Source organism: Sebastes fasciatus, chromosome 2, assembly GCF_043250625.1.
Source record: "Sebastes fasciatus isolate fSebFas1 chromosome 2, fSebFas1.pri, whole genome shotgun sequence".
In the NCBI taxonomy this organism is placed as follows: Eukaryota; Metazoa; Chordata; class Actinopteri; order Perciformes; family Sebastidae; genus Sebastes; species Sebastes fasciatus.
In genome coordinates, this window is record NC_133796.1 from 18211564 (window position 1) to 18228523 (window position 16960).

General features: G+C 39.6%; 2 protein-coding genes across 6 annotated transcripts in view; both read left to right on the forward strand.

Moving 5' to 3' along the window:
* Window positions 1-110: 110 nt before the first annotated feature.
* krtcap3 (keratinocyte associated protein 3) lies at window positions 111-6846 on the forward strand. 2 transcript variants are annotated; one of them, XR_012590508.1, is made up of 7 exons: window positions 111-326; window positions 1832-2016; window positions 2628-2687; window positions 2794-2991; window positions 3175-3309; window positions 3555-3738; window positions 5965-6846. XR_012590508.1 is itself a non-coding variant. In XM_074612433.1 (6 exons), exons 1-6 carry the CDS (start codon window positions 314-316, stop codon window positions 3624-3626), a joined length of 663 nt encoding a protein of 220 aa, XP_074468534.1. In that variant the 5' UTR covers window positions 111-313; the 3' UTR covers window positions 3627-5893. The 2 variants fall into 2 exon arrangements, 1 of the variants encoding a protein (XP_074468534.1); XM_074612433.1 differs by lacking the exon at window positions 5965-6846 and having other exon boundaries at window positions 3555-5893.
* Window positions 6847-6993: 147 nt separating this feature from the next.
* LOC141753797 (frizzled-3-like) overlaps window positions 6994-16960 on the forward strand; it is a 33938-nt gene continuing 23971 nt past the window's right edge. For 2 of the 4 annotated variants that reach the window (XM_074612382.1, XM_074612409.1), the window contains exons 1-2: window positions 6994-7131; window positions 8532-9479. In XM_074612382.1, coding sequence (XP_074468483.1) covers window positions 8970-9479 — 510 coding nt within the window. In that variant the 5' untranslated portion in view covers window positions 6994-7131; window positions 8532-8969. The remainder of the gene's footprint in view (window positions 7132-8531; window positions 9480-16960) is intronic. The other 2 variants (XM_074612400.1, XM_074612391.1) reach the window with 2 other exon arrangements.

Below are 16960 nucleotides of genomic sequence, written 5' to 3' on the forward strand. Positions count from 1 at the left end.
AGATAAAGATTCACTGATTATTATTATTACTATTATTAATAATGCTTTTATGTGTGTGTGTTTTGATGTTTCAGGTTTTGTGACTGAAAGTGTTTGTGATAATGAGTATGCAACAATAGAGTAAATGTGGAGTGAGTGTGTCGCCCCTCAGCGTCCAGCAGGACACACAGGTAACTCACAGGTGCGTTTCCTGACGTCATACAGGAAGTGGACAGAGGGACGCTGGAGTTTCTGCTTCTGTGTTTGTTGGACACTTGCTCGAAAATAACAGTCATTCATTCGTTCAAAGGGAAACGCCTGACACAGCAGAGAGATGTGCACTTTTGGTAAGTAATTCAACCATGAAATGTAATTAAAAAACGCCTCTCTTTCGGTTTGTAACGTCATAAAGCAGCGTGTGTTAGTTTTCCCTCCTCCAGGTGTGTAACTGACCGCAGGCCTGCAGGTGGGATGACACTGTTTCACTTTTAAATCTTTGCACATGTAACGTGTCATTGGGTGTGTTTAACGTTAATTACTCTGATATATCCTTAGAATAATTGAGCTGTCACCGTTCAAAGAGACTGAAGAGAGGAAAAGGTCAATAATTTAAACGTTTTAAAAGTATCACTTCTTCCTCACATCTGTGATTTGACTCAGTAGCTGCACAAGAAATCCCCCACAGTGAGTGTGAGTGGAGCCTTTCTATGCAAATGCATGGTGCTATAGTTGAACAATAGCCTACATGTTTTAGGGGAAACGACCTACTGTTAATGGTGTTGATCAGAAATTGAATCCAATTATATCCCTGTTACTGTCAATTTAATGATCAACAGGCTGTGCATATGACTTAAAAACATCATTCATAAAGCTTTAGACTAATTATTCATGTGTTGCAAGTTTATAGCTTGTAATGTTTAATGTTTGTGAGCATATAAACTCGGAAAAAAAAGTTTAGAAATGTATGATTGGTGGATTAATTCTCTGTTGTTACAATGCTAATTGGCATTGTATTTTATATGGTTGGAAAGCCTGTTTATTTACCTTCACCACAATGATGTCCAACTTGTAAGGATCATGCATTTGTGGGATGAGCAGCACAGCTGATTATGTGGCCTTGTTGGACATCATTGTCGTCATCATCATGTCACATCAAGATAGGCTATATATGTGTGCATGCAATATAGGCACATAAATATATGTATGTATATAGGAAATAAAGTAATTTTAAACAAAGACAGAAAGAAGCTATTCAGCATTCAACAAGATTGTTTGTTGGTGTTTAAGGTTTATGTAAAATATTAGCAGCCAATATAACGCCATTGGACTTTTTTAACTGTCTAATATTGTTATCACTATTGGCCCTTAAAAAGCCAGTATCAGGCGGGCTATAACACAGTATGAATGGATATGAAGTGTTGTGGGAGCAAAACATATTTTCTCATTGTGTACATGTGTAGGGCTGCAACTAACGATTATCATTTTTTGTTGATTATTTTCTCGATTAATCAATTAGTTGTTTGATCTATAAAATGTTGATTTTAAGACTGAAGATGACTTCCTCAAATGTCTTGTTTTGTCCACAACTCAAAAATATATAATTTTTATTTTTTTTCTTAAAAACTCCAACTAGAAAATAGTTGGCGATTAATTTAATAGTTGACAACTAATTGATTAATCATTGCAGCTCTAACCATGTGTGTAAGGTAACATAATTTATAGAAATTCTTGAACTAACTAGTTTCAGACTTTCACTTAGGCAATGTTACAGATGTTATTTTCAAATAAGCTACATCATGTATCTAATAATAATGGTAAATAAGTTGTTTTTTTTTGTATTTTTGTCATCCAGATAAGGACAAAGGGCCACGGAGGCTGATGAAAAAGGGGTTAACTCTCATCCTGATCGGTCATATTAACTTCATCCTTGGAGCTATTGTCCATGGCAATGTCCTCCGCCACATTTCCAAACCCAGCCAGCTTATCTCCACAGAATACACCGTAGCCAACATCATCTCTGTCACCTCTGGCCTGCTGGTGAGTCCATAGTTAATGTATATTCATCCTTTGTTTCAACATCAAACCTGCAGTGTGCTCAGAGAAGCTTAATGTTTAAGCAAAGCAATCCTGATCAGAACTTCTTAACATGAATTTGGTGAGTTATGAAAACTCATCCCTGTAACTTTCTGTGCATTACAATAACCTGTATATACTGTATATATTCACCCGCAGTAAACATCAAAAGTGAACTGTTAGCTCTGTATAGTGTTGTGTATTTTTCTCAGCAGTCAAGACTGAACCTGCCTATTATTATAAGGGAGCTGGTTTTTCAAACCAGTTACTAGTCGCTCCAGGGCGTCATTACATCAAGGTATCAGATAAACTGGCAGCTGTTGATGATGAGATGGTGTTATGTCATAATTTCTTTGAAATGTACTCCATATCGTGTACTCTACACAGGGTATTACAGGGTTTACCAACACTGCTTTCCATTGATCTCTCACTTACTGTCATTAGTAAGACTCATTTCTGGCACCCGAGTGAAAAACGCAGCCTCACATCCTTGGAGCCAGGATTACTTGTGGCTCATAATTTAATAAACTCTACTCCAAAGCTGAAACAATCATCTTGTCTTTTGAATCTTCCAGAGCATTGCCACTGGGATTATTGCCATTGTGGTGTCAAGGAACCTTCATGTGTTAAAACTGGTAAGATTTTAATTTGTTTTCAGCTACTGATATAATCACCACAGTTATTCATTCTGTGTCTACTCCTCCCCTTCTGTTTTTCTGTTATTTCTCTCTGTGTCTCCAGCAAATAGGACTTCTAATTACATCCTTCCTGAACGCCCTGCTCTCACTGGCATGCTGCGTTGGGCTCCTCTTGGCTATTAGCATCACTGTTGCCCACAATGGTGAGGGATTGATGCTGGGATGCAATGACACAGAGGTGCCCATCAACGCTCGGTCACCTGTCAGTGCCAGATGCCCGTTTGATACAACACGAATCTATGTGAGTCTAAGCGTTCCTCTTTCATTTTCACCTCCCTTTATCCTTTTGCACTTTTCCCGATTCAAGCTGCAACTTTTGAGGCATGAAATTCCATAAAAGCATCACAGGAGCTATGTTTGACCTCCTGGTGTTACTTTATTTCACACTTTTTCCTCCACGTTCCCATCACTTCCTGTCTCTCAGGACACCACCCTGGCGATGTGGATCCCTTGTGCTGCCATGTCAGCAGTTGAGGTTGGACTGTCTGTCTGGTGCTTCATCGTTGGATTGGCTCTCAGAGGGCTGGCACCCTGTGGGAACAGCTACATCAAAGAGCAGGTGTGTGTGCCTTTGTGTGTGGGGGGCGTGTAGCTGTGGTGTGTGTCTGTCTGAATCTCTTTCTGATTCAGACCTACACACACACACACACACACACACACATACATTTATCCACACTCATTTACTCCCACTTTGTGTGTCATACTCTGTTCCTCTAAGTCAAAAGAACATACAAACCCCCTCGCTCACTCGCTCATGATAACACAGACTTCAAACAGACCTTGTCCTTCCTTTCTCTCTTCTAGTTGGAGGAAGAAGCTGAGCACGCTCCCCACAGCCAACGCCTGATGGGACAACGCTTGAACCCTGACGCCTAACCGAACCAAAAACAGGAAGGACACCACTCCGTGTAGACAAGCACAGCTAAATCCCAAAAGGCATTGCTGCACCTGTTTTGACAGCAGTAGATTTTGCCCTACAGTCAGCTAGGTGAGTGTCACTGTGGAAGAAACTGGTTCTTGCTTTGCGGTATCATACAGCCACATACCTTAATTCACAGATGGGTTACCAAATGGCTCCATTTGTGTTCATTTATAAACCAAACAGTTTATCTTGTATGTGAAGCTGTGAGCAGAATACGGTTGGGTTAATGTAAGTGCATCTGTACCTGATGAAACTCATAAATGGTAAATTCATTTACAATGACACACAAAAAAAAAACTCAGTAGGTGCCCTCCAAAGTGCAGATCCATTTGTGCAGATAGTAGGATTCAGTGAGCATACAGCCTGTGAGTGGAAGCTAAAATTAGATATAAATGTAGTCTTATCAGCATCCATCCATGGCTGTTTTGGTTCAACACTACCAAATATGTCCCGTCTTTCACTATGAAGAAACCTCTGTTTATGAAGGAAATACATTTTTATATCTAGCAAAAATATTTTAGATTATTTTAGCTTACTTAACGTATATTTTACCTTTTATAAATTCTCATTTTCAGCAAAACATATTTTATTGTTCTTAATGTTTTTAATATTTTACTGATTTTAAAACACTCCGTTGCATCTGAGATGCATTCAACAAACCATAACTCGTCAAAGTTTGCCTACGTACAAGTTTAATGTCCACAAATAATGATGTTTCATGATAGATGCTTATGTACATTTTTAAATTGTAATGTGGAGTCATATCATGTAAATTGTGTGATTATGTGTTTGCGATAAAATCCCAAATTATTTTTACTTCTATGCAGGTATGGCATTTTGCTTTAAATTAAATTGGACATGCTTAATTGCACTCCTTGAAGATAGTTTGTATTATTAGATAATTATAAAGACACATGCAGTTAGTGACATGTTCATTAGAGTTTCCACTGTGGCTTAATGTTGCAGGTAAATCATTGACTAGTTAAACAGACCATATTTTATATGCTTTTTTTTACACTGTGTTCATTTTTATTTTAAATTTTCCTCTGACCACATCATTATTTGTCAGCCTTGTGCTAGAATTTATTGAATTTCATAAAAATATGCTTCAGAGAGAAAAGACAAGGTATTTTAAAAACTATGTGAAAATGTAGGGCTGATACACTCCCACAGTATGTTTCACTGTTTATTATATACTCTTTTGCTTACTTTTGCCCTATATTAAGATGTATGCAGTGACAAAATGACAAGAGAATGGAGAAACTAAGAAATTTAAATATTTTTCTGTGTGGACCCAGAGTCACAGTAGATCTCGTCACTTAAAGTGCAGAGTGCTAAAATGCAGTATCGTTGGGATGTTAAAAGGATGTTTCAGGAAAGATGACCTGAATTGAAAGTAATCTGGATTGCAGCATAGCTGTGTGGATTGAGTATGTACAGTATACTGTGGTTGAATGTCAAGTGGGGTCTTATTAAGAGGTTAAACCAGTATGTGGGCCAGCCGCCTCAGCTGGCACAGACCCCCCCACAACTCAACGACAGAGATGATCAGATCAGCGTTGAAACGGTTAATCTAATGCAGTGCTCAATTGTGTGGAAGGGAATCATAGCACGCAGTACTAATCCTCAGGCTGTAAGGGATAAATATCGACATAGTGCTGACTGATACAATCCCAACAAATCTGTTTGGCCATTTCAGTCAGTATGGCTGTAAACTCGTGAAATTTATATTTGAAATCCCAAGATGAATATGAGGAAGCTTATTGTGACAAATGAACGGAAGTCAAGTATTATCATAAATTGTGACTTTTCTGAAAAGTTTGAGTGCATTATCAGTTGGTTCCTGTGAAGTAATGGATCTTCCATATCTGAGGTTTACATAGAATGCAGTCCATTTATAAATGTACCACAATTCATATTTTTATTTCAATAATTGACCATCAGCAAATCACTAATTTGTGAAAGGGTATTTTTTTTATTACTTAGATTATCATGGATAAAATGAGCTTGTGTTATTTCCTTGAAATTGGTTGACTTGAAAACCTACATTTTATACAAATTAAAAATGATAAGTGTTGTTGTTTCCAAATGAGAATTTTAAACACTTGAAATAACTTGATTTTTTAAAACAATGTTCTGTACATTTCATTATTTGCTTAATGGTTTTCTAGCAGTATATACATTGCATTTATGAGTTTTAATAAAGATTTTCTTAATAATGTTACCTTTAGGTATGGTCATGCTTTTAGTTTTGCCTGTCCATATATTTTTTTATTCACATCTGTACTACAGGTAGACTGCTGTCCCTCCTTACACCCAGCCCTGGAGAGAGGCAGTTAGTGTCTCTGCCTTCAGGAGAAGCGCACACACATTTCCCCTACTTACCTAGTTCTTATGTTGTCCACATGCTAAGATGTTAAGTTTTGCAAACTTTATTGATTTTCATTATGTAAAGCTTGTGTTTAAATGTTTGAACGGACTTGCTCCTCTGCCTTACTGCAAATGCATCATGAGACTACAGAGCTGTGGCAGATCCACCGGAGCAGCTTCAAGTGGCAATTGTAAAGTTCAATTCTGCAGAACATCTTTTGCTCAGACAGCTTTTTCTGTGAAAGGAGCGAAGTCTTGGAACTCGCTACCTGATCACTTGAAATCTGCTGCAATCTTTACCCCCTTTAAGAGAGCAACCAAATCCTGTTTAATTCAGCGACAAACCTGTACTCATGTCTAGTTTTTACATATGTTTTTAAATGTGTGCTTTATTGAATTTATTTATTTGTCCTGTACCCATTCCTGTTATAATCTCTTATTTTCACAAAAATTCCCTTCTAGGGACAGGTGTTGCAAATTAGCATCCGCTATATGCACTATGATACTGGCATCAGATAGCTGTTTTTAAAGGGACTGTTTGTAACTTCTTACACGTATAAATCAACCGGGTCGGTGTCCCATGTGCGCTCGCATATATTCATGTTTATTTAGAGCGAGCACAAGCGCGAGCCCGACGCTGACTTTCGTTGACTTAACGGCCACAGGTGTCGCTGTTAACAAGCATTTCTGATTCTTACAAACAGTCCCTTTAAGTTGTCTATGTACATTGTATTGGCCCCTATTAAACAAACCATGAATGAATGAATGACAACAAATGATTCTCAATGGCAATTAAAAGCATATCGGGTTTCTGGTCCATCTCCCCTTTTAATAAAAATTAAATACACTACTTATCAACAACATCCAGTAAGCCTGCAGCCTGCAGCCTGCAACGTCCAGTCAGTGGGGGGCAATTTTTGTCATGATGTCTCTGCGCGGTCACGATGCATCCGCGTTCACGACGCGTCTGCTGCTGCTGCTGCACGCTGCAGGCGACCAGCTGCAGACAGACAGCAGAGCAGCGGAGCAGCACTGCGGTGAACGGAGCAGAGGAGCAGCCTGAAAACCGGTCGTTATTCTGCACTCAAGGTAAAGCATTTATAATCGTAACGTTAGACAGGAACTGTGCGAGTTTTTTGCACTCATTATTGTCGGTTAAACCCGGCAGACTTCGGCTATAAATGCTTTTTTAAAGGGACCACAAACAGCGCGCTGTTGAGGCTGAAGACACTGCGGTGACAAACAAGATTGATAGAAACGCTCTTAAAGCCTGTCAGCGAGGATGCCTCACTGAAGACAACCCTTTTTAAAGGTTTTTGCTTTCTAAAACTAGCTAGATTCTCCTCAAAGGAGAGCTTAACGTTAAGGGCTGTGACCTGTAATGTTTAGAGGTAGAGGTGTTTCAGTATAATTATCAATTTATAGTATGTAGTGTTTACTGTATGGTCAACCATAAAGACACCGAGTATCAGAGTGTGAAACATCGCATGGCAACGCTACTGTTGCCTGGCCAACCTCACACAAACATGAGAGAGTGGTGGGAGTGTCTGATCATCCTGCAGGTGTGTAACCTCCTCATTAACAGCTTGAAACCTGCACCTAGTTGTCTTGGGTTTGCTTTGAACGTGTTTTCAGTATGGTCTGCAACATGAACTGTGTATGACCTTTCTGCTGATACAACCCTCATAGAAGAGGATGATTTGACATTGTAGGCTCAATTCACATTCATCTGTCGTGTGTTTCAGAAATGCCCTACCTAGTGCCATCCAACATGTGTTGTGGGGCCCATGTGGGTAGTAAATGGGCTGAAAAATGGGCCCTATATGGGATTGTCCATGGGTTCCGTAATGGCCCCATGCCAAATGCCCTTGTGGGTTTCATGCAGGAGTACACTGGGTGTTTTATGGGCCCAATCTGGGCAACATAAACCAAAACCCATCTCGGCCCCAGGTTTAAGTTCTATGTGGGAACTACATGGGGACTACATGGCCTGAAATATGGGTTGTAAGTGGGTTTGTCCACAGTTTCCATGTTGGCCCCATGCACTAATTTCTCAGTAGTGACCCAACTAGGACCCACACGGGTACACACATGGGGAGCCCATGTGGGACCAACTTAGTTGACCCAAGTGGGCCACATTTGTGTTGCCCATTTTGAGCCCATGCACTAATTTCCCATTAGTGACCCAACTAGAACCCACTTGGGTAGCCCACATGACCAACTTAGTTGATCCAAGTGGGCCCCAGATAAGATGCCCATTTTGGGCCAATACCCACTTGGTATTTAGGTACCCCCAGCATAACCCATGTGGGGCCCACATAACCATGTTGGCTGGGGTGTACCAGGGGGATGGTGTAGATTTCATCAGGTATTTTAATCCTGCATAGAGACAAGGGTGTGGCTGATAAGAGATAATGCCAGATACAGTACAAATTGACTCCCTCTCTCTGCTTGTTTGACCATCTTCTTTGTGTTGTTTAAACCTGCAGGACCTGCTTGATGGATCAACTCCAGTGTGGCAACTGATTGTGAAAGACTGAAAGGATTTTGTGTCTTCCAGAGGAAATCATTAGGAAGAAGATAACCCTGTTTGTGGGCTCTACTTTCAGACGTTTCTTTGAAATATCACTGGAAATGGAGTGAGAGGCGACGCAAACAAATAAGAGTGGAAGAAAGAGGCGTATACAGCAGCCCAGTGCAGACCTCCAGCAGATGGCTGATGGTGGATCTATTTTCTCAGCGGCATGCTTTCAGTGTGAGGATGGAACCGGGGGAATCTGTTTTCCATAACCAGAGGATTACCAGGAGAGAAGCCACGTAATGTTTTTTTTTTTAATGAGGAACAATTCATTTAAAAGCACATTCTGAGACGCTACAAGAAAAGCAATGACTGGTGAATCGACAGCAGCTTCATTCATGACCTACAGATGACTTGGGACTCCACCACATGTGCAGTTCAGGGTACATATACAGAGTGTACCCGCCTTGTGGATTTCTTGCTTTTTTTCTCCCACAAAAAATGGACTCAATTGCTTCTAATGTTGAGAAGCTTTAAAAACCAATCCTGCATGTCTTCAGGGCGATCTGGTGATGATAAGGTCATCAGACTGAGCCACTGTGGAGAAATGTCTAACACTAAGATGGTAGCACCTGTTGGAAGAGGATGTATGAAAGACTGGTTTTCAAAAACTACAACAATCTACTGCAGACAACAAGTTCCTGTCTGTTTTTCAGTCCTCCTCATCCCTATCTTCCTACTCCTTTTCTCCGTGGTTACACCCGCTCTGTCCATTCATGTGCAGTCCATAGAGAGCCACAGCGAGTTCAGCTGTGAGCCCATCAGACTGAGAATGTGCCAGGATCTGCCTTACAACACCACCTTTATGCCCAATCTACTGAATCACTACGACCAGCAAACGGCTGCACTGGCCATGGAGGTAGGTGTTGTGTGTGGCATTCAGTCGGTGCATGCTTTGTTTGTGTGTGTGGGGAAATTGGATAGCTGAATGAGAGAGAGAGGTGGAATTACACATTGGATGTAAAAAATGTACATGTAAAGCACTGAACTATATTGTGTAGCAATATCAAGAACTCAAACATCAAGTTAAGTCACCACCTACAACAAATGCACATGTCTTTGTCTTGGTGACAAGGTGCAGAAATTGTAAATAATTACAAAGCGACAGTCTGCAGAATATCACATTGTAGTGTCACACACCTGCTAAGGACAAAGGACTTCACATACAGTGTAAAGAGACAATGTAAGAGACTAGGATGGCTCATATGATTATATCTGGAAAGGAAAATTCAACAAATATTATTGGCTGAGGTTAAAAGATGTTGCATAGCCTAAAGCCTATAGACTGATATTTTTTACATCCTCTGCAAACATGACACTATACAAGCTATGAACCAGTATATCACCAATATCCTTTATCCTCAGAGTACACAGAGATGGTTTGCACAGAAACAATGGAGAGGCCTTGTTTTACACTGAGAGAGAGAAACCGGTTTCTTTTTTAAAACGTCATCCCAAATAATCTGTAGGAAACAAATTGGATACAAAGAGCCACACTTGGAATGAAGTGGCTTTCACGCAGGCATGGCATATCAAAGGGTTAACAGGAGCAGTGATACATTTAAGAAAAGGTGATAGTCGATCTACGCTCCTCACGTTACAGCTCTATCCCCTCACTACACGTTACTGTTCCTGGTAGACATAGATGAATGTGTATGTACTCAGGCACTCATGACCTTTCTTGTATGTGAACAGTAGCTGACAGACGCAAAGTGCAATTTGAGTAGCAGCAGTGGGAGAATTTTTTAAAGCAGAAAGCAATTAGGTAGGTGGTTATGTGATTGATACATGCAGAGAAATATTTTTTTTAAGTGTAAGGGCATTAGTTTTAAGCAAAAAAAGGGGGATAGGGTGTTGTGTTACACACTGTCTGGGTGCAACAGTAGATGCACAACATCCATCTGTGTCATGTTACCTCTCTTTCCTTCTCCTTTGTTACTCCCTGGAGAGGGAGATAAAGCGCAGAGCAAGGTGTTGCTCAATAACTAGACTGTAATTACCTGTTTGCAGCAAGTATTTTTTAGTAACAAAGGCTGTGCATGGCACTCTATTTGTGATTTGGACATGTTTGGGTTTGTTAGTTGTACAGCGCTAAACTACTGTAGGGCAACGTAGTAATTTCCTAACGGTAAAATAAGAACATTTATTCAAAATAAACACAAAGACAAGACAAGCCTGTTTTAGTGAGAAAGTCAGGTTGAGTTGTTTTTAATCTCCAGACCCGTAGATTGTCATGTTTTTGTGCGTCTTCGTCCATCCAGATGTCTCAGTCCAACGATTGGCATAGTTTCACCAATGTTCTGACTGTCATGTATGAACTGTGTTTATACTTTGAGGAACAGGGAATGATGGCAAATACAGTGAGTTGAATTAAATCCGCCTCCAGCTGTTCATAGTTGGCATATTAAATTACCCCTTTTGAAAAGCAGATGAATTTGGACAAGGCTAATGTTGGCTGAGCATGTTGTGTTTAATCTTGGTAGATTTTTTGATTTTTGGTTAATGTTTATTTCATATTTTCCCAAGTAAAAAAAAAACCCAGATGAATGTCAGCAAAAAATATCAAGCCAAAATACTCTGCTGCTCTCTGAATATTTAATAACAGAAGGGATTTCTAATATTTTCTCATGTCAAAATATGCAGTTCAGGAGACTATCAGGATCACTGTTGTGTAACGCTTTTTTTATCCTTTCAAAAAATAGAGGAATTAAGATAAACAGCTTTATTTCGGATCGACAGCCGTGCATTTTGAATTTGCTTTGTTTGTGTGTTTTGAATGAATAATGACTCTTTGAGTCATAGGATTCTCTCAGCACATTAAGGACCGTGCAAATGTTCAAATCAAGTCAATTCCCCAGTGTCATGTCAAAACATGCTGTGTCAGGGATTGTAAGAAGCATCTGTTGTTGAACTTGATTCGACCCAGATGAAGAAGGAGCCAAGAAACCGACACCCTCAGTCCCTCCAGTCATGGAAGAGACAGCTTTCTGAAGATGGTGGAGTGGCAACATGAGCTCTTTTATTTTTCCTGTTCTGGTTTGCTTTGACCAGGCGTGGTAGTCCTGGTGGGAACCCTGGAGGAAATTTAATAATATCTCCCATGGGACAGTGGCTGCATAATACCAGCTTGTGTGTGTGTTGACATATACATGTACTGTACATGGGCTTATGTGCAGGTATGAGTGTGCAAGTGAATCTGTAACGACTTGAAATAATAGTTCAAACAAGGGTACTTTTTGTGTTTGTATATACAGTATATACAAAACTCCCAGAAGTTTGGAGCATTATTTAGCCTCCTTTTGCGACAAGCTGGCGCGACATGGTTGATACTAATGGATTTCTTAGATTTTGTAGGTTCATATGATGCCAGTATCTTCACTAGCTTTAAAACTGATTCCGCTGCAACCTAAAAATCGCAAGTTACATTAATGCGTTAAAGAAATTAGTGTCGTTAACACAAATTTGCGTTAACTTTGACAGCCCTAATATATTTATTAATGGAAGTCAGTTAACAACACAAAACAATGACAAATATTGTCCAGAAACCCTCACAGGTACTGCATTTAGCATACAAAATATGCTCAAATCATAACATGGCAAACTCAAGCCCAACAGGCAGCAACAGCTGTCAGTGTGTCAGTGTGCTGACTTGACTATGACTTGCCCCAAACTGCATGTTTTTATCATAAAGTGGGCATGTCTGTAAAGGGGAGACTCGTAGGTACCCATAGAACCCATTTTCATTCACATATCTTGAGGTCAGGCGTAGATCCTGACCACTGCAGACCGGGAATATCCCGCAAGAGCTGCAGTTTTGGAGATGCTCTGACCCATTCGTCTAGCCATCATATTTTGCCCTCGTCAAAGTCAAACACATCCTTACGCTTGCTAATTTTTTCTGCTTCCAACACATAGGTCAAAGTTCAAAATGTTCACTTGCTGCCTAATACTGTAAATCCCACCCACTGCCAGGTGCCATTGTAACGAGATAATCAATGTTATTCACTTCACCTGTCAGTGGTCTTAATGTTATGGCTGATCGTTGTATATTTTATATTATATTATATATATTTATATACAGTATATGTGCGTATATATATATATATATATATATATATATATATATATATAGCATGTTGTACCAATCAACAGGAAATGTGCCATACAATTGATTTGATATTTGTTTGACCGTTGATGATAAATCATTTTGGTCTGTGACAGTGTCGAACTCTATTTAACTGTTGTGTTTGATTAGTGTGACAAATTATAGTTTAATTTCTTGCATATGATCAGACTGATGATGGTGCCAGTTCTCGTTTTAAAGATGCCCTACAATAGAGGATGGCTTTTGGTAAAATACAGAAGTCTTATACCAAGTGGCAGTTGAGATTGTGTGTGAGTGTGTGTGTGTGTGTGTGTGTGTCTGTGTGTGGCTGGGAATTGGGCTTGTTGTAACAAAATGTAAAATAAACAACTGCTGCCAAATCAGCGTGACGTATTTGAGATGCCTCAACGAAACTGGAGCCATTGTCAGCAGCTGTTGTAGTCACTTTTTGGGTCATATATAACATGATGGATTTTTGTTCTGCCTCTGTGGCAAAGCTTTCGTGTCTTGGCTTTCTTACAAATACTAGTGATCTGTCATGTTACTTTTATATTTGTTGTGAGTTGTCTTCAAGTTATACGTTGAGACATATTTGAGCCCTGGATTTAAAACATTAAACGCTCTATTTTGAATAGTGTGGCGATGTGCCCTCGGTGAGTCCTCAGTTTTGGCTGACATTGGAAATACTGCCTTTTCTCTTTCTTCCTTTTTAGATGTCAAGTTAAGCCAAAAATGGATTATCCCAGAGTGTGTGTGCACGATTAACATACTAGGCCTCATTTATTCAGGGTTTGAGTGACAGGCTCAAGGTACAGAGCAGTATTTTTCTTGTGTGTAATTACTGAGCCTAGCTAAGGGTTAACCGTACACTAGTACTTCCTGTCGGTGTGTGGGTGTTTGTGTGTGTGTGTGTGTGTGTGTATGAGTGACAGGGGATGTTAACGGTGCCAGCTGTCATCTCTCACTAGTGCTAACTAGCTGCTAATCCCTCTCTCAGTCCCACAATGAAGACATTGATTCCCACAGACCAACCGCCACCCCATCTGCCACAATAGTCAATTAAACCTGAGGGAAGACGGTGAGAGAGACTGAAACATAAGAGGGGAAAGAGGAAGAGACGGGAGATGAAATTAGAATGGGAGATTGTATGACCGGTGAAATGATTTCCTCGGCTGTGTGTGCGCTTGCATTCTTTTGTGCCTGCATGTCACGTAGGAATATGGCCTGTACTGTCCCATCTGCCGCTGCATGTTATGGTTCCCAGAGGATGTGCTGTAGGTTGTCACATAATTTGAGCTTTCTGCATGTTAGACACAGAGATTTAGACATATGACATCATTGGGATTGTGTGTCTGCGCCAAGAGACAAGAACTGATCACATGGCTTGAGCCTAATATCGAGATCTTCTTAAAAGTGAAGATTCTTTTCTAAAGCATTTTCCCTCCTAAAATTACATATTGAAAAGTTTATACTAGAATGGCATATGGTTCTTATGCTTCCTAAGACACTGTATGTCAGCATGTTTTGAAGAAACACGCTTGACATATAATTTGTTAATGATACAAATTAATTTAAAAAAATGTAATCTTATTTGTGTAAAGAGGTTTTGGTGCAGTTACAGACAAAGAAAGATGGCATAAAATAGGGGTTGTTTTTATGGGTGCACCGTGCCTTTTAAACAAAACTCAAGACAATTATGAAACAGAGAACAGCTCATCATGCCCATTATTATCCTTTGTTAAATATATGAATAAATAAATAAACTGGCACGGATCGTGCAAGAGTCGTGCCTGAGGCCTCCAGAGCCCAGATGTCTGCTTGGCCAGGGAGTTTCCCCTTGAGCTAATTGGGGGATATTTGGTCTCTGCACTGTAGTTTTATTTTGGTGTAATTTAGGTGAGATAGAGTTCATCCTCAGCCCTTAACAATCTGTGTGAATAACAAAACCTAAGAGAGACTTGGTTCTCTGAAATATTTTCTCTCTGATTGACAAAAACAGGAAGTCTGCAGTTTATGAGAGCTGCTGATTCAACTCTCTGGTAAATAATTATTGAGACTGTGTTTTGTAATGGTTAAAAAAAACTACACAGCAGAAGGGTATTCCGTGCTGACAATATACCTCATTGAGTTCGTCCGGACAATTCCAGCACAGTCCTTTGTCATTTGGATCCCAGAGTGAGAGATTAGAGAGCCCCTGGTCTAACGGTCAGTTAGAGAAAGGCTCATTTGGGCTACAATAGAGCACTCTGTTTATAAAGCAAATAGACAGCAACCCTAGCCCTGAATGAAGGGAGCTAGAGCTGCCAGTCACTATATTTACATGCCCACTGCAAGACCAGGTTATTGGGAGAAATCAAGTGTAGGCAAGGCATTTGTTAGTTCATTTGCATGCACTGCAAAAACCTGATGACTATGAAACCCACCTTTGCATGCAGCTGATGGGAAATCACATTTCTTTCCTACTGACTCCCACGTTTTTAAAGCAATACTGACAGTCTAAGTATATTAATGATATAAGACGCTGCAGTCTAAGGAGTTTTTTCTTCTTTCTTTAGTTAATGCAGCATTCAGACTGACATCGCAGTGAGAGAACCGGCTGTATAATAACAGGTCGCACAGATTTTTCTTAGTGTGTGCATGCGTCTGAAATTTACAGTCTACTGTTCAGCTATGGAAACCAGCTGATTTAGACTTATTTATTTTAGTGTCTGTGTCACATTTTTAATTAACAGCGATGCACCGCCACATGTAATTATGTTTTGTTTCATTCTACCACACTGCTGTCACAAAAACTCAGGCCAAGACTCTATACATGGCCAGGAAAAAAGGCTTATCCAACAGATAGCTATATTCATATTTCTCTTCCTCGAGTAATGAAACCAGGTTTGTTCTTTACATGCATTTAAGAAATCAAGTTACTGCAGAAAGCTGGCAAAACCCCCAATACTTAGTCTGACATGTAAACAGTCAGCAGACAAGGTTCTGTTTACATGCACAAGTATGAAGAAAAATTGTCTCACAGTCGTAGCCACGATGCAAAAAAGGATTTAATCATTTACCACTGGACCACTGGTCCAATACCCTGAAGAAGACGTCGGTAAATTATTAAATCCCTTTTTGCATTGTGGCTACGAGTGTGGGACTTTTTTTCTTCACACATGTATTTTCATTGTCATCAGCACCTCTCAAACACTGGTGTGCGTTCTTCTCTTTCTCATCCTGAAAGACCTGCACACAACTAGCCGTTTGACAGTAATGTGATGCAAATATACATTGGAAGAATACGATGACTAGTGTTTCACGATACTGGAATTTCTAACTTTGATACAATACCTTGAAAATATCTATATTTGATAACATTTTCAATACCACAGGGAAAAACAGGGCATCAAATTTTAGATTTTAAGATAAATAGCGGTGTGTGTGTGTGTGCGTGTCAACTCACTGTCAGAGAGAAGAGAGCAGAAAGAGCAGCTGGTACCCGTGTACCGATACTGTGGAAAATGAGTATTGAAATCGTTTCAAATATTCAGTATCGATATGCATCAATACTTTGATATTTTTGACAACACTAATGATGACCCTTTGAAATTATTAAAGATTGAAAGCACATTTGACCAAAACCGGGATGGTGCTTATCTTTCTCTCTTCAGGTTTTTCACTAATAGTTGGTTTTTGAGAAAAAAAGCTTATGAATTCCTTTTTAAAAATATCTAACAATATTATGATTAGATTTGTCAAGTATTTAATACTCTTATCAACATCGGAGTGGGCAAATACGCTTTCTAACAATAGTATGAATTGTCATTGGATTGCATGGAGTTTGACACTTAATCACAATCTCTTATGTGGTTTGCCATCTGATATTTCTCTTTAGTGATGCCATGTGGGCCTCTTGAAAATGCCTTCCAGGATAATATGTTAATATAATATAATATGTACTTTCTATTTGGTTATTTGGTTTGGTCATTAAGACACGTTACTGTAGTCATGTGGCCTGTTCTGGGCCCCAAGTCAAAGATCAAAAAACAACAATGGAATATGATGAAGTGACAGGCAGGCAGTTGCATACTTAATCGCTGTGAAAAGAGAGCTTTTCTTATCCCACAAGACCACCCTTGTTTTATAACTCCTCCTACTCCACAAAGGAGCATTGAGTAATATGCATGCCCACAATTACATACATTTTCTGTGCTTGTTTTTTTTTGGAAAGATTTGAACTCATTAATAATACT

Excerpts from the sequence above, each read along its gene's own strand:
- krtcap3 (XM_074612433.1), top strand. Across the intron at positions 2,017-2,627 it reads CTGTCACCTCTGGCCTGCTG|AGCATTGCCACTGGGATTAT; the intron begins GTGAGTCCATAG and ends TGAATCTTCCAG. Across the intron at positions 2,688-2,793 it reads ACCTTCATGTGTTAAAACTG|CAAATAGGACTTCTAATTAC; the intron begins GTAAGATTTTAA and ends CTGTGTCTCCAG.